Source organism: Lepidochelys olivacea, assembly GCF_965140295.1.
Source record: "Lepidochelys olivacea isolate rLepOli2 genome assembly, chromosome: 5".
Lineage (NCBI taxonomy): Eukaryota > Metazoa > Chordata > Testudines > Cheloniidae > Lepidochelys > Lepidochelys olivacea.
This window is the reverse complement of record NC_140415.1, coordinates 26,465,019-26,491,236: the sequence shown is the minus strand read 5'-3', so window position 1 is coordinate 26,491,236 and position 26,218 is coordinate 26,465,019. Positions and strand designations below refer to the sequence as shown.

The window sequence follows — 26,218 nt, the reverse complement described above, 5'->3', positions numbered from 1 at the left end:
CAGCCCTGGAAATAGCTCTTGGATAATGCAAAGAAAGGAGTAACTACGGAACATGGAATTTGCTTTGTAAATTATTTTTGATATTGTGATTACACACTACAGTATATTTAGCATGATATTTTCCTTGAAGCTTTGTGTTCTTTTAATAGGTAAACAATCCCACCCCCTGACTTTGTTTAAGTAGTGCAGTCATGACCCTTTCCCCGCCACTCCAAAATATTGTTGATGTCTGATTTTACAACAGCAACTATCAATTACTTGTTATAAACTTAATGAGACTTAGGAGATGTAATGTATAACAGAGTTTTTGAATGGAACAAATACAAAGCAATTGCTTGAAATAAAACTAAAGTTAAGACAAAGATTGAAACAGTAAAACAGGGAAACAGAAAGTACATTTTACAAGAACTTTTTTTTTTCGTTCCAGTACTTTCATGTCTGAAATTTGCCATTGTTCTCTCTCAATCTTTGTGAAGACGGTGCTTTATTTTTATTTTTGAGGGTTCGCCTCATTTAGGTGTGCAGCCCAAAATAACAAACACACAGAAAGGGACGTTATAAGGTTGTTACAAGGTGTTTTGTTTGTTAACTTGTAGACAATGTTATACGTAGTTTTATATTAAAAACATATCAATGACTCCGAATTTTTAAGATTTTTTTTTTAAAAATATCTACAAGAACATTTATTACAATGTAGCCTTCTCAAGGAATAAGACCAGTAAAGAAAACAAGCATTTTGCAAAACTAAAATATTTTCGGAGAGATGGGGCTTGGGGGGAGGGGAGTTGGGTGGTTGGGTTTTTTTGCAATACATAAAATCTAGAAAACTTTCCTCAACACCACTCCAAAACACAAAAGTATACCTTGAAGGGTGGAACAATTTTATTTGCCAAGTTACATTAAAGTATATAAATGCATTATGTAATGTGCCAAATAAAAGAGTTCTAAAGCTTAACAAGGCAAACTGTGTTTGTTAGTTATAAACCAAGGGTGTCAAGCATACAGCTCACATGCTGAACCCTTCCCCATCCAGCCCCATCCAAAATTAACAAACCTATCCAGACCGCAGCTGCCTTTCTTGATGCAGCTTAGAGGAGCTGGTATAGGCAGAGTTGAGAAAGAAGCCTATGTCTGACTGGCCATGGGTACCTGAGCCCATCCTCTTCTCAGCAGTCCTTTGTAAAGCTGCTCTCACAATGCCCCATTGTACGGGCTTAAATAAGACCTCCTTCCTGTCCCCTTTACCTCAGTTCTGCTGCTGCTGCTGCTGCCGCCAAATCTTCACGAGTGGGTCCCTTATCTCCCCCCACTTCTGCCCCAGTCCCTCCTGGCACCACAGCCAACCTCCCAATATAGGAGTGTGAGAGAGAATCCTCCAGAGGAGGATTCCCAAACTGAGGCAGAAGGTATGGAAAATTCACCAAAAATTGGTGAGGGGGTCATTGCTCGTGCGGGAATGCACTGAGGGATGAACTAACTAACAAAGGACAGGACGTTTCAATAAATGCATTTACCCTCTTAAAAGTCTGCATTTAAATGCCATATTTAACTGTGCTAGCTAAAGAGGCTTGCTCTGTGGTTGGACAAGAATACAATGTTTGCCTCCTGACAGTGAAATTTTTACTTCCGACCCACAGACTCAAAACAAGTTTGACCACCACTGCAGAATGGGTTTGACCCCTCCCCTACTGTAGACACTATATTACCTGGAAGGGCTATGTGAAATAGTGGTTTGTTGATAATTGGAAGATGCAGGACTACCATGCATGGAATTCTGAGAAAGTTTGTACTGTGGCATCATCATTCCTGTTTAAAAAAAAAAAAAAAAAATCAATGTTACCATATGTATACGTTGTACAGTTTCAACTCTTAGGTTTTTCCTATTTGAGGAACTACTTTTTATAGGAATATAAAGTGTACACCCACCACATTAATATCCTGCACTTATAATTAAATTAGAAAAAACATTCACACACTCAGCTCCATTTAACATGTATATTTCATATTTATGACACATACTCATAAATGTGTGTAGGAAATTATATATAGAATTCACTTAAAAGAAGATCTATATCAGGAATGCATTTCAAAGGTAGTTTCTTATATTTATTAATTTTTTCCATCTCCTATTCCTGTTGGCAAATACAGACAATGATAACTCTTTGTATTTTATAATGGGAAACCTGGATTACACATCACAGTTGAGTCAAACAGTAACAATTAATCTGTAATTAAACAATATTTTTTACAGTAGCAAGAAAAACAACTTCTAAACTATTAAATTGGGTGGGAGGATTGGGTTGATATGACGGGTCTAAAGCCAAGTAAAAAAAAAGAAATTATTGTTCTCCAATAGTATTTCCCAAATGACAGCACAAATAAATATGGCTTTACAGTACTACCCATGAAAATGAACTACTAATAAACCAGTGGCCTGTAACACACATCCAATATTGTTTATTTTTTCCAATACATTTATAAGTGTTTTTGTGCTTTCTAGTAAGCATCATACTATCAAACAAGAAACATTTTTTAAAAAACCAGTCAAATACTGCATACAGCCATGCAGTAATTTAAAAGACCTTGTACAAGAATAAATTGCAATAGCCCCCAGGGCAAAACACACTATCCACAAAGGAATCAATTCCAAAATACAGTAAAAGCTGTTTTATCCAGCATGTTGGGAGACTGGGGGGTGATGGAAGTGAAAAATGCCGGTTAACTAAGAGGGAGGGAGTTTCGATGCCGGGGGGCACTGGGGTGCAGGTTCTGGGAGAGAGTTTGGGTACGGGAGGGGGCTCAGACAGGGGGTTGGGGTGCAGGATGAGGTACAGGGTGCTGGATCCAGGGGGCGCTCACTTTGGGCAGCTCCACGCAAGTGGGTACCTGTCCTGGCTGCTCCTAGGAGGAGCTGCAGCAGGCAGCTCTGCACGCTGCCCCCGCCCCACCCCGCACGCTGGCTTTGCAACTCCCGTGGGGGAAACAGCCAATGGGAGCTGCGGAGGCTGAGCCTGCGGGCAGAGGCAGTGTGCTGAGCCACCTGCTGCACCTCCGCCTAGGAGCAGCTGGGACAGGTCGCCACCTGAGGCGAGCGCCCGCTGGATCCAACACCCCACACTCCCTCCCGTGCCCCAACAGGCTGCCCCGAGCCCTGTCCCCAGACTCCTTCCCAGAGCCTGTGCTCCACACTCCTTCCCATGCCATCCGGACTATAAACCGAAAGATCAGAGCTTTCCGGTTGGTGAAGTGCCGGATAAAACAGCTTTTACTGTAATAAGAGCATGGGGATGGAGGGGGAAAGGACACAAAGCTGAACTGAAGTGAAGGAGGGAAATAAATGTAAAAATAGACCAAGTTAAATAAGGCAAACTTGTAACATGGTTTAAACTTTATCCTGTGAGGGACTCCAGCAGATCTCTTGCCTCCTTCAACTGAATGCCCCAGCAGAGAAATAAATTTCTCAACCCAGTTCTGATTCAGCCTTAACTTACTAGTTGCAAACACCTGTATCCAGTGGTGAGCTGGAGCCTGTTCACACCGGTTCACTAGAACTGGTTGTTAAATTTAGAAGTCCTTTTAGAACCGGAGGCACAGCAGAGGTGAGCTGGGCGGAAGGGGGGTGCGTGAGGTGGGCAACCGGCGCCGCAGCAGGTAACCCGGGAGGTGCGCAGGGGAACCGCTCCCCACCCCAGCTCACCTCCGCCTCCCTGGGCCTGAGCGCGAAGCCGCCGCCTGCTTCTCAGCCCTCCCAGGCTTCCCACACGAACAGCTGATTCGCGGGAAGCCGGGAGGGGTGGAGAAGCAGGGCGGGGTGGAGCATTCAAGGGAGGAGGCGGAATGGAGGTGAGGTGAGCTGGGGCCGGGTGTGGAGCAGGGCAGGGAGCTCTGCACCCACCAAATTTTCCCCGTGGGTGCTCCAGCCCCGGAGCACCCACGGAGTCGGCACTAAGGCTGCTCCCCCTGCCTCCCCCCAGCTACGCTCCCCCGCCCCTAGGAGCCAGAGGGACCTTCCGGATGCTTCGGGGGAGCTGCCCCAGGTAAGCACCACTGGGACTCCCCACCTCGCCCCCCGGCAGGTCCCTCTGGCTCTTAGGGGCGGGGTGGGCACCCACTACGGTGGCCCACGAGACCCTCCTGCCCAGTTCTGGGGGCAGTCAAGGGACAGGGGAGGGGGGCATCAAGGAATGCAGGGGGTTGGATGGGGCAGGAGTCCCCGGGGGGCGGGGGTGGGCTACGACCCCCTCGTGGGGTGAGGAGGGAACCGGTTGTTAAGATTTTGGCAGCTCATCACTGCCTGTATCTGTCAGGAAGGAACGCAGGGCAAAAAGGCAATCTGTTAAATCATTTGGGCCTGGATTATGAAGCGCTTTATATATGAAGACCTTGAATTGTATCCCTAGGTATACAAACAGCTAGCATCTATCATGAAGGGTGAGTGTAACTGTGATGTATTGAAACTGTTAAAATTGTGATCTATCACTTCAGAGTCTCAGGGGTTTTCATAATCCTGTTTGCAGGCAGGGGGAGACTCTAGGGAAGCATGTAATCTGGACCTAGCAGCACTCAGTCTGCAGACAGCTTAGAATACAGGGGGATGAGTTGTGCCTCTGTGTTAGGGAGAAGTATGCTTTGTTTCTCTGCTTTGGAATTCTTCATGCATTATCGTTCTGAATGCTAAGAAAAAGTAGTGTTACACTGCAACCTATCCACAACGGTATCTAGGTTTTTATCTAATTTCTTAGAGTGTATGCCATGGACATAGCAATAACCCACTATCATACCTATCCTAAGGGGCAAACAGCAGCTGTGTTTTGTAACTGTTCCAAACTCTGTATCATTTCAATATAAACTCAGTTATGGAGCATTACAGAAGTAGGAGTATGAATGGGAGATAAGTTATTTTTACCTGGAAATGTCCTTTCCTAGACCTTTGAATAACTACCTGCTATGATGAAGTAGGGAAACAAAATCTAAAGTGTGACCTGTATGTGGCTTTAAACGGCCTCTTAGAAATCATATCCTGAGTAGGTAGCTACCAAAGCTGTAATAAACACTAACTAAACTTTAAGTTAGCAAAAGCACTTCATAACAACTTTGGAAAATTAGCCAATTAAATGGGTGGGTCACCCTACTACATAAGGGGTTTGAGAAGGGAAGTTCATAAGTTGGGGGGAGGGTCCATTATGTCTTCAAAATGGGATGTTCATAGTGACTGCAATTCCTGGGATGGTGAATGATTAATTATATACATATTTCAAGTCTCAAAGGCATGACCAGTTGCTGAAATATAATTTGTTGTAAAATTCTCCTACCAAAAGCTAACAGCAGCAGACAAGATGGACACTTTATAGTGTCTTCAAAACAAAGTTATTGCTTTGCAGATTTCCTTAAAATGAAGCATTCAACCCTTCTGACCATCAAATCTCTGCCATTTCCCAGCTGAGTGTGCATCAATACCCACAAATGGAGTTGCCTCCCTACCTTTGCAAGTTTCCAAGACTCTTGATTTAATCCATCTTCCTATTAGGCTGTTTTTACCAGATGGCTAGCTGGTACAGAACATGACTTTAATTTCTGGAGGCCTCAACCTTGGACAGATATATTTTGGTCACCCTTCTAGCATCTAAGGTGTTCAAGGGACTCAGAAGGACAGTAATACCTCCACCCTTTTGTCCTGAGGAAGAAAAAGTTAACTTTCAGCATTAATCCTGGGTCCGTTGTGATAAGAATCTCATCCTGTAGTACTGAGGCACCATGGATAAAGACACATTTCCAAAGCTCTCTTTGAAGAGGTGATAACAGTTAAGGAGGAGATCCTGATTATGAGGAAAAAAAGCAGGGCTTGCCAGGTGCCTGTTAACCTGGGAAGGATTTATCAATGATGTTATCCTTAGTAAATGGAGGAAATACTGGTGGCTAGCAATCAGCTCAGTTCTTTCCCAGCTCATCATGCTCAAAATCGCTGAAGCGTGTTTTGTAAGGGTATGTGGTTTTGGACCTATAAATAAGGCACACTGCATGTACTCCAGGTTATGCTTTATATTTGCAAATTATGCACGTGTGTCATTTATAACAGGAGTATCTGAGTTCTGCTTGTGTGTATTGATTTGTTTCAAGAAAACATAAGCATAGCAGAGAGTTTTGGGGAGTTCCTGGAGAACTCATTTTCTATTTTTCAAATTCTAGGCTTGTAGACAGCAAATTAGGGCTTTGGTGGGCGGATTTTTGGCACAATTGCCAGGTGGTCTGATTTGAGGCTGCATTACCAGAGGGGTAATCTGCATCTGGATTAAGTCTAAGAATCATGTCACCAAGTGAAGTGAGGCACAATTGTTACTGAGACTTGGTTCTGCTGTGATCTTTTTAGTTATGGATTGTCTTGGGAAGGAACACATGGAGAGTGGCTCCAAGGGTCATGAAAAGCAGCATCTTTCACTACTGCTTCTAGGTCCCTACCTTGTTAAGGATATATGAGTTTTTGACCTTGAGGTGAATAGGTTTAAGCTCAGCAATCTGAAGACTTGGGTGCCACAATGACTCTCTCACTCAGGAACTATTCACCCTGGATCTCTCACCATCCTGCTAATCCAGTCCATTATAATACGCATCATCTGATATGTAGGGTCCAATGTATATGCAGGCTCTCCCCCATTTCAATAGTGAGCTGGCCTCCTTGTGAAGAGTTCAAAACTTTGTTCCCCCTTGTCTATTCACATATCCCATTGTTGTAGCCTTGCCCGTCATGACTGGTACAGACACATTCTGCAGGTCTAGATAGATAGATAGGTCCATCAATGGCTATTAGCTAGGATGGGCAGGGATGTAAAACCATGCTCTGAAGTGTCCCTAGGCTCCGTGTGCCAGAAACGGAGAATGGGCGACGGGGATTAGCAACTTGATGATTACCTGTTCTGTTCATTCCCTTTGAATTACCTGGCATTGGCCATTGTTGGCAGACAGGATACTGGGTTGGATGGACAATTGATCTGACCCAGTATGGCCATTCTTATATTCTTAGAAGTGAAGTAGCATGGCCCTAATTGCTTCAAGCTCCACCACTTTATATGTTTTTGCTGTCCATTAGTCCATGTGTCCTGTGTTATCTGACACTTTAAAAACGAGTCCCAAAACTGAGCAAGCTTGAAATTGGTTGTTACTGCCATTTGACCAAACTACAACATTAGGTGGCCTGAAATGAACCTATGGAATGGGTCCACCAGTGCAACAACTGGAGCATAGAGTGTGAAACCTCTTCCTTGTAGCTAAAGTTGGACAAAACTGAAGACTCAGGAAGCAGGATTTTTTGTACTGACTTCACATGGAAACACTACCATTGAAGAGTTTCCACACACAATATTAGTATGCTGCTGAGTTGCATTCGGGCTCTTACTGATGCCATGGGTGCAACTGACAGCTGTTGAATTAGGTCCAGAATATTTTCTTGTTTCTCATTGGAAATGACAACCTTATCTTTGGTTACTATTGTATTATGTCCAGAATTACTTGCAGGTGTTGCTGCCAGATCATACTTCTTCATGTTCACCACAAACTCATACTCCTCTAGGAAGATTACAATTGATTTTGTAACTTTTATGCCCCTTAAGAAGGGCTTTGATTAGAAGGTGATGCCATTTGCAACAAACAGTCAAAATTCTCTCATCCAGTGTTCATATTATGGTGGGGGAGAGAGGGGAGTAACACTGTCACGCCTAATTTTTACAAGTTAGTTTTCTTTATGCATAATCACTGTTTTTTGAAGAAATGCTGTATTTTTACCACCTTTTAGGGGAGCTGTTTCAGGTAGCAGGGGATTAAAGTTCTCTGCTTTAATTTCTCTAGAGTCAATTCTTGGAGTAGAGTTGCTGTCTGGGAATAGGGCATTGGTATTTTGGCTAAGATTCCTGAAAGAGGTGATTCCCTGCTTGCTGTTTGACCATCTCTGTGTAGGGACTGGTGTACGTATTGTAAATAAAGCCAGTTATACTAAGAAAATTTCTAGACTCTGCATCACTGATTTCTCCTCCAATGGGAAACTGACCTGGCAAGGCCATTTATTCTGCTACTGTTCAGCAGTGGGAAGGTACAGGTGTCTGAAGCCAGACAGAGTTCCTAATGAGAAACTATGAGTTGTTATTCCTGTTGCACTGAGATGAACATGTAGTGGAAGAGCTCAGAGAAATCAGAGCTGCCCAAGAGTCAATAAATTCCCCTACTGGACCAACTTCTGTTAGTGAGAAAGAGAAGCTTTTGAGCCTACACAGTGGTCAGGTCATGATCCGAGCTCTGTGTATGCTCAAAAGCTTGTCTCTCTCATCAACAGAAGTTGGTTCAATAAAAGATATTACCTCACCCACCTTGTGTCTCTAATATCCTAGGACCAGCACAGACACAACAACACTACATACAATAAATCTCTCTGTCCAGTAATTGTCTCAAGAACTGAGGAAGGACTTAAAACAGGGCCTGAAGGCCTGGCAAGATTACCAGTCTGAGTCACGGATTTCTCCTGCCATAGTAAATGAACCTGCAAGGCATAGAAATCTGCTACTGCTCAACACAGGTCCTACACTGCTATGGCTATGCTGAGGTTCCCACCAGTTTTGACACTGGAACAAACTTAACTGATGTTTTTAAACTAGTTTGTATTTTTTGGTAAGTTTCTCCGGTGTAGAAAAGACACATGAAAGACATTCAGGTGATCTCTTTGCAACTCAAATCCTTGCATCCACCACTAGACTATCTACTTTTAACTAATGTGGGGAGTGATTGGGCAGCCCTGTGAAGTTGCACCCTGCAAAATAAGAGAAAAGGAGACAGAGAGATGTGCTAACTATAAAAGCCATATTTATGAATTTCAGAAGATGCACTTCCTGTAAGAGTAAAGAGAGAGTTCTAGAACTGAGCTGCCTTGTCTTCTTTTTAAATGTATCTATGCTAGAAAAATTAATAGGTATATTATAGTAAAAAGAAAAGGAGTACTTGTGGCACCTTAGAGACTAACCAATTTATTTGAGCATAAGCTTTCGTAAAGCTTATGCTCAAATAAATTGGTTAGTCTCTAAGGTGCCACAAGTACTCCTTTTCTTTTTGCGAATACAGACTAACACGGCTGTTACTCTGAAACCTATATTATAGTAGTAGCTCATAATGGTACAACTGCCCTCTGCAACTTTAACTGAACAAGTCTAATGGCATAGTGGCAAATGCCTAAATTCTATCTATATCAGTGCTATATCAATACAACTGCATCACTGATGGCAATAACTGAAATAAAGGTACAAATATTTCTTGTATAGATAAATCCTGTTCCCACTCCTCCCTCTTTTCTTGTTCAGCAGGGAAGAGATCGGATAATCCTCTTGGAATGCAGCAGTTATTACCTACCTGGTAGGTGTGAAGTTCTGCATTCCAAGAAGATTAACAGTTTAACTAGCTGAGAGTTGGAGTGAAAGTCTCTCTAATTGCACTGAAGAAGTCTGAGAGTGTATGTATATCATTTTACTATAGAGGCATTTTCACTATATCCAATAATATGGGATGAAAAATCCTTGACTCCCACTAAACTTGTGTAATTGGGCTTTATGTGGTTGTCTCCTCCACCAGCACTTGTACAAGACAAACTGCACTGTCCAGCTGAGGGGTACATGAACAGCAATTCACTGCCCCTGCTTCATTCTTGGAGGGGTGGGAGGAGTAGAAGAGGGTGCAGGGATGCAGGAAGGGGGATGGATGTCAGTGATAGGAACGCCCAAAATTGACCATTCAGACCATACTAATATCAGGAAGATAACTATAGCATGAAGGGCCTTTCACAGGCCACCATTTATATACTTTTCACTGTATATATAAAAAAAGAGTTGGCAAGTCAAATATTAAACCTATACGAAGCAAACAGAAAACTGACAAAGTATACACATTTTTTGAGGAGAGAATAATTATTTTAAATTTACAAGTAAATCCATTAGTTTATGAGTTAATTGAAAACTTAGTTTGTAATTTCTTTGACCTGAATGACTTTAATTGAAGAACATGCAGACTTTTCCACCCTTTTGAATATAAATTAATTTTGAAACTAGATTGAATTTAAACTAAATTAATGACTTTTTCAATCCACTGTTATGATTATAAAGGCTATAGGTGGCCAAGTAGAGCTCATAACTGTTGGCCACCGTGACTGAGAAAGTTCAAGCAATTACTATCCTTCCTCTATAGCAATTATGAATGCAACAATTGTATTGGGTGTAATGATTCTGAAGGAGTCTGAATATGTGTGTCAGAGTTCTCACTGGTAGAACACCTGGCCCACCTGTCACTTCTCTTGCCACACATGTTTGGGCATGTGTACTTGAAAGGCTATGGCTTTGAGGCCTCTGCACCAATATGCACGAGTCAGCACTGCTGTGGAAACAGAGGGAGGAATGCCTGGGAAACAGTTAAAGCACAGAAACACTGCAACTTGGGGACTGGCTTTCCCCCATCTCTCTACATATTGCTAGTCACACTAACACAACCTCCTAAAGTAATAAGTCAAATTGCAAATTAACAGCCAGCTTCAGTTAGCTTGTTCAGCTCTGGTGAGCCAAAGCAGCTATAAACCCAACTTTTATTGGCTAATACACTCTGGTTACTTTGCACTGAACTGGTATGCAAGTAAATCTCCCCTTAATATTAAAATAAAAAAAATTAATGTTCACACTATGCATCTTTAAAATATTATAAATATCAGATGGTAGCATTCCCTTTGGGTTTCTTGTTTACTGTTTGTGTATGAATTTTAAAAAAAACAGTTACACACCTTTTTCATTAACGGTTGTTCCTTTGAGATGTGTTGCTCATGTCCATTCCATTCTAGGTATGCGCACACCCATGTGCATGGTCATCAGAGATTTTTGCCTTAGTGGTATCCATAGGACCAGCTGTGATTCCGCCTTGAGTGTCATGCTCATATGTCGGTATATCAGGCACCGCTGGCCCCACGCCCTCCCAGTTCCTTCTTGCTGACAACTCCGACAAGGGCAGGAGGGCAGGTAATGGATTGGACATGAGCAACACAGCTCACAGAACAACAGTTATGAAAAAGGTGGGTAACAGTTTTTTCTTCTTAGAGTGCTTGCTCAAGTCGATTACATTCTAGGTGACTCACGAGCAGTATCAACGGAGGTGGGCTCATAATTCACAGTCTTGCAACTTGCAGCACTGCTCTGCCAAAGCCAGAGTCATCTTGAGCTTGCTAGGTCAGCACATAATGAGACGCTAACGTGTGGACAGACAACCAGGTAGCAGCCCTACAGATCTCTTGGATTGATACCTGTGGCAGGAAGGCTGCTGACAACACTTGTTCCCTAGTCGAGTGTGTTTTCACAATCACCAGCGGAGGCACTTTCGCCAGCTCATAGCAGTAGTGGATGCAGGCCGTGATCCAGGACAAAATCCTCTGAACAGATACTGGCGACCCTTCACTCTGTCTGCCACTGCAATGAACAACTGCGTTGATTTACGGTATGGCATTGTTCTATCTATGTAGAAGACAGCACCCTCCTGACATTCAGGGTGTGTAGCCTACGCACCTCATCTGATGCAAAAGGCTTTGGAAAGAAGATGGGCAAGTATATGTCCTGATCAGTATGAAAATGGGAAACAATCTTGGGCAGAAACGCTGGGTGTGGTTGCAGCTGGACCTTAATCCTTGTAGAAGACCGCATAAGGTGGCTCCGAAGTAAGGCTCGGACACCCTGCAGGCTGACTTATAGCAACGACAGCACACAATTCAAGTCCCGTGGGCGGGGGGGCAGCTGGAGAGATGCTGGAAGTGTGAGTACAGATGCTCCAGACCTTTCAAAAACCATGTTGTCATGTCATGAGTGAAGCTCGACCTGCTGTGGAATGGAGGATGGAAAGCTGAGACAGCGGCCAGATGGACCTTGACTAATGACAGGAGTTTGAGGTGCAGCAGATAATCCAGGATCTCTCGCAGCGGGGCCTGCTCAACCCAAATATGCCATTCCGAGACCCAGCATGTGAATCTATTCCATTTGGCCAGGTAAATCACTCTGGTGAAGGGTTTCCTGCTATCCAGCAAGACCTGCTCGACATGGGCTCAGCATGCCCATTTGTCCGTGCTTAGCCATGCAGTAGTCAAGCTGTCAAGTACAGGGCCACTAGATTTGGATGCAAAAGGCTGCCATGGTTCTGTGACAGCAGATCTAGGCAGAGGGGCAGCTGCAGCAGGGCAGCTACCGAAAGGCTCAGCAACGCGCCGAACCAGTGCTGGTGAGGCCACGCAGGGACTATTCGGATAATTTTCACCCTATTTTGCCTGATCTTTACAAGGATTCTATGAATCAGTGGCACTGGCGGGAAGGTGTACATCGATGACCACGGAATGAGAAAGGCATCTGACAGGGAGTGCCCATCCATTCCCAGGATTGAACGGAACACTTGGCATTTTCTGTTCTGCCTGGACATGAACAGGTCCACCTGGATAGTCCCCCACCTCTGGAAGATTATGCTGACCACCTCCAGATGGAGCGACCACTCAAAGTGAGAGGAGAAAGTCCTGGTGAGGTGATTCTGGTTCCATACAGGTGCACGGCTATCAGATGAATGGCCGCACACAAAAATCCCAAAGGCAGAGAGTTTCTTGACGAAGGGCTGAAGACCTGGCACCTCCCTGACTGTTGATGTAACACATCACGGCACTGTTGTCCATCAGGACCTGCACCACCTTGCCCTTCAGATGGGGCAAGAACACCTGGCAGGCCAGGCGAACTGCTCTGAGCTCCCTGATGTTGATATGAAGGTCCAGGACATCCCACAACCAGCAGTCCTGGGTGCTCAGCTCGCCCAGGTGGGCTCCCCAATCCAGGTCTGAAGCACTGGAGACCAGGGTCCGCGATGGGGATGGGGTCATGAAAGGGACTCCCTCCATCAGCAACTCAGGGTCCAACCACCAACCCAGAGATGACCCAATGTGGTCCGGATCCTGACTATCCGGTCTAGGTCATGCCTATTGGGAATGTAGACCAACACCAGCCACGCTCGCAGCGGCCGGAGATGGAGCAGAGCATGGCTGACCACATATGTACACACAGCCACTGGCCCAACAGCTGCAGGCGGGTGTGAGCCGTGGTGAGTGGGTGGTTCTTTACATGGGAGATCAGCTCCGACATGGCCTGAAAACGCACTTCCAGAAGGAAGGCTCTGGCTCGCGTGAAGTTGAGAACCACCCCCAGTGAACTCTATTTGCTGGACGGGAGTTAAGGTGGATTTTTTTCTCATTTATTAACAGGCGCAGAGTGGGGCAAGTGGCATGCACCAGATCGAGGCTCCTCTGCACTTGTTCCCAAGACCTGCCCTTGATGAGCCAGTCATTGAGATATGGGAAAACCTGGACCCTTAGGCATCTCAGATAAGCAACCACTAGCACCATACATTTTGTGAACCCCCTGGGGGCCAATGAGAGGCCAAAGGGCAGCAATGTGAATTAGAAATGGTGCCAGCCCGCTATGAAACTGAGGAAGCATCTGTGACCTGGAATATGGAAATAAGCACTCTTTAAGTTGAGGGTGCTGTATCCATCTACCGGATTCAGGAAGGGGATGATGGAGGCCAGGGAGACCATGCAAAACTTCAACTTTTTGAGAGACTTGTTGAGACCCCCACTTTTGCCATCAGAATTAGGAAGTAGCCGGAACAGAAACCTTTTCCTTTCATGTCCCGAGGGACCTCCTCCACCGCCCCCCGGCACAGGAAGTTCTTGACCTCTTGAATGAGGAGTTGTTCGTAAGAAGGGTCCCTGAAGAGGGATGGGAAAAGGGAGGGTTGGAGTGGGGGCGGCTACAAATTGCAGGGTATAGTCATGAGTTACTATGTCCAGCACCCAGCAGTCCGAGCTGACCCACAAGCAGGCCAAACAGCAGAGACAAAAACAATTGAGGAAAGGACAGGGTGGCTCCAGGGAATTGACTGGGGTGTCACTCTTGAGCACACCTTCAAAATGAGCTTCTGGCCCCCAGGATGCTTCGCTGGCCTGGGCTGCACAGGTGAGCGGGAGGAGAAAGAGAGGCGATGACGAAAACTCAGGTCTCTATCCCTCCTCCTAGCAGACCCCTGACAAGGCCGACAAGGCCTTGGAGGTGGGGGTGGCCAGAACTGCTTCTATACAGACTGAGGTGTATACATGCCCAGTGAGTGAAGGGTGGCCCGAGTGTCCTTCAACCCATGCAGTCTTGCTTCTATTTGTTCAGAGAAGAGACCACTCCCATCAAATGAGAGGTCCTGGACTCAGGTCTGCATCTCTTGGGAAAGACCGGAGGTCCGCAGCCAGGACCTGTGCCACAAAACCACCCTAGCTGCCGAGTCCGCAGTGTTCCACGACATTTGGAAGGAGCACCTAGCCGCCGCAGTGCCATCTGCCACCAGGGTGCTGAATTCATGGGCCAAACACTGTGGAAGGGACTCTCTGAACTTATGGAGGGAGTCCCATAAATTAAAATTCTATCTACCCATGGTTCACCACCAGGAACTGCAGGCTGGCAGTGGACTAAATTTTTCTCCAAAAAGGTCCAATCTTTTGGCCTCTATTTTTGGGAGTTGAGCTGATGTGCCCCTGCTTGTCTTTTTTGTTGGCCGCAGAGAAACCAACAAGCCCAGAGGTGGGTGGGTATAAAGGTACTCAAACCCTTTGGCTGGGACAAAGTACTTCTTTTCAGCCCTTTTGGAGGTGGGAGGGATGGAAAACAGGGTTTGACAGAGGGCCTTTGCAATTTTGAGGACCCGGTCATGCACTGGTAATGCAACATGGACCAGGGTAAAGGCTGAGAGGACGCTGAACAAGGTGTCTGCCTGTTTGGCCATCTCCTCCACCTCTAAGCCCAAGTTCTTGGCCATCCGTTGAAGCAGGGCCTGGTGTTCTTTAAAGTCATCAGGTGGGCTGGCCCGCAAGGGTCCCACGACCGCCTTGTCCAGGGATGAAGATGATGACTGTACCACTGGGGGAGGCCCTGGGGCATCGTCCCCTGTGGGGGAGGGAGGTTTAGGGGAGCAACTTATTGCTCTGAGGCAGAGGCAGATGAGCGGTGCAAAGCGGGAATCGTCATGACCGGAACACCCCATGTGCTCCAATAAGGCCACTGTGCTGGCCACTAGCCATGCTGACAAGGTGGCGCCGTCAATGTAGACACGGCCTCGGAAGCCTAATTGCACCAATGGAGTCTGGGTGAGAGGCTGAACTGCCCTTCCGTGCTGGAGGAATCCTAGTTCAGTGACCATGGTGGGGCCGTTGATGCTTGCGTCTGCCTGCTCACCGTCGAACACTGGTGCCTGGAATGAGAGGTTCGGTGCTGGTATCGAGGAGGTCGGTGCCGGGGTGACTGGAGTTGTGACAGAGAGTGCTCCCATGGGGCAGGTGACCAAGATCTGCACCAAGAGGACAACCGGCTGGAGGACAAATAGCTGCCGGTGGTACGGGGACCGGTGCCCTCCCCCTAGGCGATCCATGTTGAGATGGCAGGGACCACGATTGTGGTAACGGTGACCAAGGGTGATTCCCAGAGGATCTGGGCTGCGACTCCAGAATCTGCGGTGCAGAGGAGAAGAGCAATGCCTTGTCTTGGGGGATCAGCAGCACTCCACTGTCCCAAGGGGTCTTAGTAGTTGGCTTGCCCTCATAGGGAGACTTTGCAGTTTGGGCGGAGGCCTCTGGCTCTCTCGGTGCCAAGGAAGCTTGGGAAGGCATGGATGCCATCAGGAGTTTGGTTCCCCTACTGCTCCCAGGAATTGGTGGTGGATCCTTTAAGGGGCTAAGGGAGGCACGTACACATGGTTCCTTTGCCCGATGGCCCTTCTTGCCTGGTGCCGGGGACTATGCATCTGTGTTTTCTTTTTGGGCACCAGATATGGGGAGTGGTGCCAGGTGGTGCCAGGGGTGTGCTGCACACCGAGGCCGAGATATTAGGTGAGTCTTGGCAGGATGGCTCAGATGCCGGACAAAGGGTAGCCTCCATGAGGAGAGCCCGCAAACAAATATCCTGCTTTGAGTCCTAGGTTAAAAATATTTTCAAATATGACATTTGTCCTTCACATGTGATTCCCCCAAGCATTTGAGGCAGTTGCCAAGGGGATCACTTACAGGCATAGGCCTATTATTGTCCACATATGGCTGAAGCCCCAGAGACCGGGACCATGCCCCATCTGAGGTGAAGTAGGACTCTAACTTCTAACTACACTTAACAGCTACTTGACACTGACTACTATATACAAACTATTTACAAGGCCCGAAGGCTTCAAAAAGAAAAGGAGTACTTGTGGCACCTTAGAGACTAACCAATTTATTTGAGCATGAGCTTTCGTGAGCTACAGCTCACTTCATCGGATGCATGCCGTGGAAACTGTAGCAGACTTTATATATACACAGAGAATATGAAAAAATACCTCCTCCCACCCCACTGTCCAGCTGGTAATAGCTTATCTAAAGTGATCATCAGGTGGGCCATTTCCAGCACAAATCCAGGTTAGGATTCAAGTTAGAGGAGACGAAACTGCTAGCTCTTGCTATGCAAGGAAAGGTGCTCTGACCAACCACCACAGGTGGTAAGAAGGAACAGGGAAGGTGTAGAGTCGGCATTGCCTGATATACCAAAGCATGAGCGTGGCACTCAAGGGGGCGCTACAGCTGGCCCTATGGATACCGCTAAGGCAAAAATCTCTGACCACCACACACAGGGGCACACACACATTTAGAATGGAATCAACATGAGCAGCACACTAAGAAGAACCAAGGGCATGCAAAGAAAAAGCTATGCTAAAATGGAGATGCTGTTGACAGTATTTCAGTAATTATCCCCAAACTATGCATTACAAACCCGGATTTGAGTTAAGGTGAAACTTAAAAGAAATCTAAATATTTTAATGTATAGAAATGCACAGTTAAGGAATCCAAAACGATCATAATGCTGCCCTTTTTCACTAGGAGGGTGGTGAAACACTGGAATGAGTTACCTAGGGAGGTGGTGGAATCTCCTTCCTTAGAAGTTTTTAAGGTCAGGCTTGACAAAGCCCTGACTGGGATGATTTAGTTGGGGATTGGTCCTGCTTTGAGCAGGAGGTTGGACTAGATGACCTCCTGAGGTCCCTTTCAACCCTGATATTCTGTGATTCTATGCCCTCTACTGACACCATGGGGGATAGAGGAAAATGTGTAAAAAAGCCCCCTATTTTTAAAAATCAGTTAAATCTAGTGTGAGGCCACAAACACTGAAAACTCCATCATAGCTTTATTGTTATCGCATTGCATTACTAAAAGATGGAGTTAAATCTTAGGTGTACATTTCTATATCTAAAAATATTTGAATTTCTTTTAAGTTTAACATTGAGATTCCTGGGTTTGCGGAGAATCTACTACACCACTTTAAAAAAAAAAAAAAAAAATCTTGTAAACCTTTCCTGAACATATAAGTTCACTGAACAGTCAGAATGTAGTAATGGAAAGGAGAATCATTGCTTATTATGAATGTGAAATTAGTTATTTAAAATGAGAATTCAACCCTGAGGAACCTTGTTAATCCATACTCTAGAGTTAGACCAGTGGTTCCCAAACTTTAACAGCCTGCAAACCTCTTGCACTAAATTGTGAAATCTCGTGAACCCCCTCCTAAAAATGACTATTTCCAGGGATTTAAGTTTAAATTTCCTTTGCACTCCACAATCCATGGGGCTCCTGCTGCTGGACCCCCTTGATCGCCCCCGTCAACTGAGCTCCACTGAGCTCGGGCTGAAGGTCCTGCTGACTGCTGGGGCTCAGGCTGCCAACCCCAATTGCCCGGCCCCACTATCCTTGGGGCTCGGGCTGCCAGCCTCGTGCGGAGTGCTGGGGTTCGGGCTGCTGGCTCCCCCGCTCTCCCTGGGGCTCAGGCTGTCTGCCCTGCAACCGGGTCTCACCTGCTGCCTCCAATGCCCAGGGTCCTCTGGCCTCCATGAGTGAAATTTTTTTGGCAAACCCCCTATAACGTTCTACGAACCCCAGTTGGGAACCACTGAGTTAGACTCAAAGAAGGAGTGACCTCATGAAGCTATACAGAATTTTGATCATGGTCTGTTGAAATGCTCTACAGCAGAATTTTTCACATGTTGCCCTTTGTACAGAAGTTGGACTACGAACAGACTGTGTGGTGATGTGATTCAGTTTGTTCATATACCTTGTTAACAGTAAATATCTCGGAAAAACCCACGACATAAACCAGAAATAATGGAGTACATCAGGGTTCTCAACCTTTTTCCTTTCTAAGGCCCCCGCGACATACTTTAAAAATTCTAGGGTCCAGCAGGGGTGGGGGGCCTCGGGGCAGGGGCCCTGGACCGTAGTTTGATTTCTATTTCAACGGCCAGTGGGGCTCGAGCCACCTCCACATGGCGGGGTCTAGGGAGGGAATGGTACCTCCACCCGACTCACCGCAGCAGGCCACCCTTCCTGTCAGGAGGGATTGGGGGGAGGGGGAAGGAAGGCAACGTGCAACCAAAAATTATAACTCAAAGGTGGGGGGCTCAAAAACTTTGAAAACAGCTTAGGATGCAGGGAAGGGATAGCTTGGGGCTGTGGTGCAGACAGGGGGTAGCTCAACTTGCAGGGAGGGGGTAGCTAGGGGCTGTGTGGACACAGGTAGTGGCTGTGGGTGCAATCAGTGGAGTGGCTAGGAGCTATGTGCAGGTGGGGGTAGCTCAGGGTGCAGGGAGAGGGATACTAGGGACTGTGTGCAATCCAGGCATAGCTTAGGGTGTAGGGAGGGCATAGCCTCAAGTTGTGGGGAGAGGGGTATTAGGGTCTGTGTGCTGGGAGGATTGCCCTGCAATCTCTGTTCCCGGAGGGGTCTGCCAGACATGGAACTGGGTCTCCCCAGCCAGGGGGCTCTTACCGGCTGCCTCTGAGGGAGCAAAAGGGGCTAGGAGCTGAGGAGCATCATCAGCCTGGTGCACCAGCAGGACCAGAAGGAACTGTGCTGCTGTCTGCTCCATGCCACCAGCCACAGCAGGAGCTGCTCCACACTGCCCATCTCCGGCTTCCTGGCTCCAACCTGGCTGGGGGCAGGGAAAGGAGATTGGGTGGGAGGGGGGAGAGAGAGAGGTGTGGAGCTGCTCCCGAGACTGCTGTGATCTTGTGCTGCAGTTTGGGGGGGGTGAGAGGGAAATCCCTCCGTGTTCCCAACTCTGCCCATGGGCTCAGGACTTCTGCTCCACAGGGAGCACCAGGGCTCCTGCTCCACAGGGAGCACCAGGGCTTGGGGCTCCAGGATTCAGTCCAGCACCTCCTGGCTTCAGCTCCACAGGGGGCACCAGGGATCTGGGCTTCAGCCGTGGGGCCCCTGGTGGAGAACTGCTGGAGTACATCACCAAAATTAGTTTGCAAAATGGCTAAAGAGCTACAACAAATGGGTAAAGAAATAATCCACATCTGAGCTCAGACAACTGCAGCCAAAAGCCTAAATACTAGCTGAATGCCATACAAACTTTGGCAATCCCCAAAAATCTATTTAGCTACTTACTGTCAACTGAACATCACTACTGTATCACTTAATATCAGGAAATGCCAACTCCCTTGTGAGGAAAGACTAAATCTGTCTACATATTAAATTTCATTTTTATAATTATTAAAATCGTAAGTAAAAAGAAATCTTCCAACCCTAATTTCTAAGTTGAACTCTTATTCTTACAACTAATACTGTTTGTAGATTTCAAAGTCTATGGAATTCCACTTGTTCTCTTTACTGTACCCACTAGAATCCAACACGTAAGATAGACAGTGTGATGCTGACACACCAGGTACCAACTCATGCCAAAGCCTCAGGCCTCACTGAACACTGACAAAAACATAACTGGAAACAAGTCTGTCTTACCTATATGTTAGTATTGTTAAGATAAATATTAAGAGCTGTAAGAATGTGTTTGGTGTCTAGACATTATGATTAGTGTAGCATGCTGCATATACAGATCTCACTTTTAACCTCTATTGTGCATGGTATAAAGTTATGAGCGTTTGCATTGTAAACCTGTGTAATCGTGTAACTCACTAAACAGGAAAAGAAGCATTAATTAATGTGAAGTGTTCATCCTGCACACAAGATGGCTCATTGAAGGCAAATGAGGAACTGTAGCATCAAAGGGTAGAGACCTTGTTGACTACATTCCTCACTCCCTCCAGGAAGAGGAGACCTGCACATGAACATATCCCATCAGCTTGGATTCTGGGGTGAAGAGATAAAAATCCCTGACAAAGAGAAACTGGGATCTTTATAATGTCTGGACTCTGAGGGGGCAAAGATTAACAAACATAAGCAAGAAATCCTCATGCTGCTTGGCATGGGGCACCCCTGAAGGATATACAGAGCTGCTTATTTTAGAAGCTTATATTACCTTTTTAAATCTAAAACTAATTCGTGTGTGTGTATGTTTCCTGTTTTAATCTTGTGAATAACTCATTTCTTTTCTTAGTTAATGAATCTTTAGTTAGTATATTACAGTATTGGCTACAAGCATTGTCTTTGGTTTAAGATATGAGTACAACTGACCTGGAATAAGTGACTGGTGCTTTGGGACTGGGAGTAACCTGAATATTGTTGTCATTATTGGTGTAAAGTGACCATCTACCACACAGTTCAGCATGTCTGGGTGGCAAGATAGACTGGAATGCCCAAGGGGACTGTCTGTGACTCCATGGTAAGACTGCAGTAGTGCTTTAGAAGTTCACATTTGTCATTGGGTTGATGAAATCTAATTACAGAACATACAATATGTTTGGGGTTTCTGCCTTGCTTTTAGACAGTCTTCCCTGAGGCTGCCACTCATAGGCCTGGGCCATTCCAGACAGCGTGATGTACAGTATCCTAGTTTATTCAGTAAAGACCCGGTTTTCTGGTGGCACCTGCTGCCCTGACATATTGTACTAAGACACAGGTTTTTGTCCCAGTTTCCATATAATTGTTTAACTGCCTCACTGGCATTCTTCCATCAGCTGCCCTCACCAACCTTATATTAATAACTCAAGTTTCTACCACCTCTGGAGGAGACTTGAAAAGGCATAAAGAGGAGATAGACACCCAATGAGAGTTGAGTGTCTAACTCCACTTGTGCCTTGTCATTTTCTCTATTGAATTGTCTGTGCAATAGAGCGAAATATTCGAGCTTACAAACCTGTCTGGATCACAAAGAAAAGAAACCCTAGCTGATCTTGTCTCACCTCTCATTAGTACTCCACCAGAGAGAGAGTTGGATGAGACTTTCTAAGGTCCACCTACTCTGATTCTTGAAGCTGGGGGTAAGGGGAGGGGCCTGGGTGTGTGTGTGTTTTAATTAACAGTATGCTTCCACAAACTTACATTTTTTTAAATCTGGCACCAAGTAGTTTAAGGTTAAAATAGCAACCCAACTATGTCCAGATCAGATCAGAAAGTCGTCTTCATATTTAAAATGTTTTTCATTATACAGGCAACAATTTCAATCAAGATGAGGGTTGTTAGATGGATAATTTCATGGATTAAAACTACCCCAAGAAGAAACATTTTTCAAGTGTTCCAGATCTGTAGGATATAACCAAATCTTGGGGTAGTTATTCCCAATTATCTATCCACTAGGACATTGTTTTTTATTTCATGCCAATTATGTATTCAGGATCATTCAAATGAACAAAGCTGAGTAGAAGTGCCTACGTAGAAGTGACTTGGTTCTCTTTTAGGCCTGCCATCTGCTACTTGCAATCCAATCCATCTGTGCTGACCAATTCAATATGGTCATGCTTTGCCTCATACCCCAAACGCTTTTCTCTAGTATACCTAATTCCTCTCAAAATTTTGCTCTCTTCTCCAGCTCCTCCCTCTGGCTACACACATATGATTCAATGCTTGCTTACATGCCATGCAGCAGAATTGCTACAAATCTTGAAGTCTGTATAAATTAAAATTAAACTTTTGTGACAGTTTAAGCATGCTACATCTTCCCCTCTGATTCCCTGAAATATTTTACATTGCTAAACTATTTGTAACTCCTCCTTCCAAGTTTTATATTTTGTATGGAGCTGTTACCAATACCTTCCTTCCCTAATAATTTTTTTAAATGCCATCAGTTTTTAAGCGAGTTTGTTAAGAATGACCATACTTGCTTCACAAAAGGCGTCTCCCCTTGCAATGATTCAACAGTTAAGTATAACTTTTCCCTCAAAATCTGCAAAAACTTCATCAGCTCTTGGTTCCTCCTTTGCAAAATTCTTAGCCAGGGACAAATTAACTTAGATTCAAAACAGCTACTCACTATATGACAGCAGAAATTTTTATCACTTTCCATATATTTTTATGTATTAGATATAAACCATTTCCACAATTCCCTCAAACAGCTTTCTCCCCAGGGTCCTCCCCATGAGCAACTGGGAGGTCACCAGGACTGGGAAGCGAGGGTCTCAGTTAACCCACGTTCCTGCTGTTTGAGATGCTGAAAGCTGTCACTGCAACAATAAAATTTGGAATAGCTGCAGTTCATGTGAACAATCTTACTGGTGCATTAGCACCTTGTACTGCTATAAGACAAGACAAATGTAAGAAAAGAGCCAAAGATAAATTCAAAGCCATTTAAAAACAAACAAAAACGAATACCAAATCCCTCTCCCCTCCGCCAAACAAAATCCCACTAATTTGCAGGAGTCTAACCTTATTTTTGCCAATTTCCCATTAGATTTCTAATGTCCCTGCTTATCCCCAAGGAGTAACCAAGACACACAGCATCCTGACATTACCCAAAGGTAAAACACAAAGATCAGAATTTGTCATATTTGTGATCCATGTACATTTCTGAGGACTTTAACTTTTTTTTTTAAATCTATAAAATGTAATTAGTAGAAACATATCCTCACCACTTTGTACCCCGTATCTGTTTTGCATGCTTTTCTCCCTGAAAACATTAGGATTCCTTGCCAGGACAGCCTGCAGCAAGACTGGTATATCTCCCTCTGGATCATCGCTGCCAAGGTTATCTTTCAATTCTCTGGGATTGAAGAGATAAGCAAACAAAAAAAAGTGAATGTTTTCAAAATATCGGAGGCTACAGGTAAAAGCCACAGACCTGCTCAACAATAAATAGAAAGACGTCTAAAATGTTGTCCCTCTGCTTCTCAATTTGAGATTCTTATTCTTTTTTTCAGCACAATGGAGGGAAAGTATTTGTATCTGTCTTCATATTAATAATTTCCCCACTATTACCAGTTAGACTAATGATACAACTTCCCATGTTCACTCAGAGCCTCATCTTCTCCATCACAGAACAATGCACTAATGCCAAAGCCACCAAGGAAGTGTCATTTTAAGGGTAAGGGTGTGTGTGTAAAAGTGTGTGTAAATCAATCAATCAAACCTCACTTCTATCACACTCAGGTTTGAGCTAACAATTTAAGCATGCTTCCTGTTTAATCCGGCAATTGCCATATCCTTGACAGGACAGGATCGTTTGTCACCCACCCATGGGAGTTATAGAATTTTCTTTAAGATGTTCCTATGTTTACAATCCCTCCCCCCAGCCTTGGGGGATTTTTTTAAATATTGGTTTATCTTGGGGGATTGGCTTCACACTCAACCATAGTAAATTACTAGAACATTTGGAAGCAGTGTAGGGGGCAAAGCCCCGAAGACAAGCCAATTCACGAGACAGAAAAAAAGCTCAAGAAGCATACTTGACAAAACAGTTTGAAAATTCTGAGTACAGGAGCCAATCAAAGCAGATGAATTATAAGAGCCAGAGTAGAAACAGAAGCATATTCATAGCAGTGTTAGAGAAATAAATGTGTCGCAATTATGCAAATTCCTGTACAATCATTGACTAATAATGAATGCAGCCCAGAGTACAGGAATGTTACAGGGTGTCTGATCCCTATAAACAAAGCAGGTTGAGCTACTTTGTCCCAATACAGGTGCTCCATTTGGCCAATTAAGTGGAGGGTAGGGAGCAGCACCTGGGGCTATAATGGATCAGGGAGAATCCGAGAAGGAGCAGGTCCTTGAAAGAAGCTGGAGGAGGACTCAAGGGAAAGGCTCAAAGCAGGAGAACAGAGGGGTTTGCTGGCTGGCCTTCCCAAGCTAGAGAGCCAAGGCCAGAGGGCTGAAGGCACAGAAGCAGAGGGAGTTGCCTGCTTACTTGCCAACTGGAGCCAAGGGCCAGAGAGGAGCGAAGGCAGGGAAACAGTAAAGGGGCTTACCCATTAGCCTGTCTGAGATGAGAACAAAATAAGGGGAGTGATGGATGCTCCCTTGGTGAGGATGAATTCCCAGCAGAGAGACCATGGGGGAGCCCACTAGGAAGAGTAGGGTCATATGCCAACTGGAAGGGCTTAGGTAGATGTTCTGTAGGACAGGATAGGACTGAAGAAAAGTGGTGGGGGAAGATGCTGGAGTGTAGTATGTGCCATGTCAATGCATTAGTTGGTGGGGGATTTTAAGGACTATATGCAGTGGGGGGTTATAAATGGACTATGTTTTAGGACTTTTATTATGGATTACTTGCGTGATATTTTTTAAATAAATAGGTCCCAAGGAAGAGCATAACTGAAGCAGGAAACAACTTAGAAGCCCAAGAGGGGAACTGGGATAGTAAACTTGGCATTAGGGCACCCAGGGATGAGGGGGAGTTGTTGACAAGAGATATGAAAAACAGTATACAAATGATACACCCACAACATATAAAATTGCAAGTAACAACGTATCTGGAGAAAAATCTACAGTTATTAATATGTAATTGTCCAGTAACCTTGCACTTTGATTAGGTAAAATTATTTAATGGTGTTCTAATACAAATTGGTACTGCGGTACACAAACTTGACAATGTACTTGCATATTTTCAATTTTAATAAATTAAACCACTTCTTATACCTATTTTTGCTAATTTTAATCTCACAAAGAAGAAACAAGTTATTCTGACACTTTGGTATAAAGAAATGCAAAGTACATACATGTGATCTGTAGACACCTGGTTGAGGCTGTGTACAAGTTGTGAAACCAGATTTTCATCCCTGCAGGCCAGAAGGCAGTTTACCTCTTCTGCTATCCGTCCATTAAAGAGCAGGCTTTTTGTAGTTGTAGCAGGTAAAGGTGATGGAAGAGGCAGCTGGTTCAAAACTGCATTAGCAGAGAAAAGTAACTCAAATTATTCCACTGAAAATTAACCAATAGACCTGCATCAGTTTATTCTCTCACATTCTTAAAAAAGAAACACAGTAAGTTTGAAACAAATTGAAGATCTCTGAGTTTCTCCTTACATCAAGAAAATCTGGAATCATATTTTAAACCAAAAAATTGAATTTGGTCAACTCCACAGATTACATTATAGGATTATTTTTTAAACTAAAGACATCATCTGACAATGCTTTCTCTTTCCAAAAAAATTGTTTCTAATAAATCAGAAAACACATTAACATATTAGAACAATTTAGCCTTGGAGCTGAATCAACTATTAAAAAGGGAGAAAAAATAAAAAACAATACAGTCGCACATCATTCAATGATTGTGTACAGCCTTTGCTTAAAATTTCTTGTTCCATCTGCAAATTGCAGTGGCATGGATCAAATGTTCAATGTTACTTGTTTCCAAGATGAACTGATCTCAAATCAATGTGATTTGAAGAAATCTTGATTTAAATCAATTATGTTAATCTTGATTTGTATTTCTACTTGTTATTTTCATAAAGGGCAGTCCCTTTTCACTGATTGATACAACCACTAAAAAATATTAATTTGCAATTAAATGTAGCCTTTGAACTAAATTTGGTACTTTTTGTTAACCAGAAGGATATGAAATATCTATACAGAGTTATTTCTGCAATTATATAGCCTAACATACCTTTATTCAAATTTTCAATTTTCACATATTTTATGTTAAGAAGCAATGTATTTATCTTTTTCTATCAAATTTATCTTTTACTCATGATTTTGCATCAAGCTGGTTTGGGATGGAAATTTGAATTCCATCAAAAATGCACAAACACAGTGTCTTTTTTATTAGTTAAATAAACTATCTTAAATACACTGAATAAATTAAAAAGACCATCAAAACATATTTTCCATTTAAAATAAACTCATTTATTAAAAACAGCATCTAGTCACCATGTTCTTGAAGTTATTAGAATTAATGGACCTCCTCCTCTCCCACCTCATTTTTATTCATATACTGGAAGAGGAAAAACAAGCTTTCCTGCTTTT

The 26,218-nt window shown here is 44.4% G+C and overlaps 1 protein-coding gene across 4 annotated transcripts in view; it reads right to left on the bottom strand.

Moving 5' to 3' along the window:
- Nucleotides 1-26,218, bottom strand: part of NIPBL (NIPBL cohesin loading factor) — a 294,436-nt gene that overhangs the window by 148,015 nt on the left and 120,203 nt on the right. For all 4 annotated transcript variants that reach the window (XM_084629342.1, XM_084629343.1, XM_084629345.1 and 1 more), the window contains exons 3-5: nt 24,974-25,139; nt 22,889-23,019; nt 1,707-1,806 (exon numbers count right to left, since the gene is read on the bottom strand). In XM_084629342.1, coding sequence (XP_084485468.1) covers nt 1,707-1,806; nt 22,889-23,019; nt 24,974-25,139 — 397 coding nt within the window. The remainder of the gene's footprint in view (nt 1-1,706; nt 1,807-22,888; nt 23,020-24,973; nt 25,140-26,218) is intronic.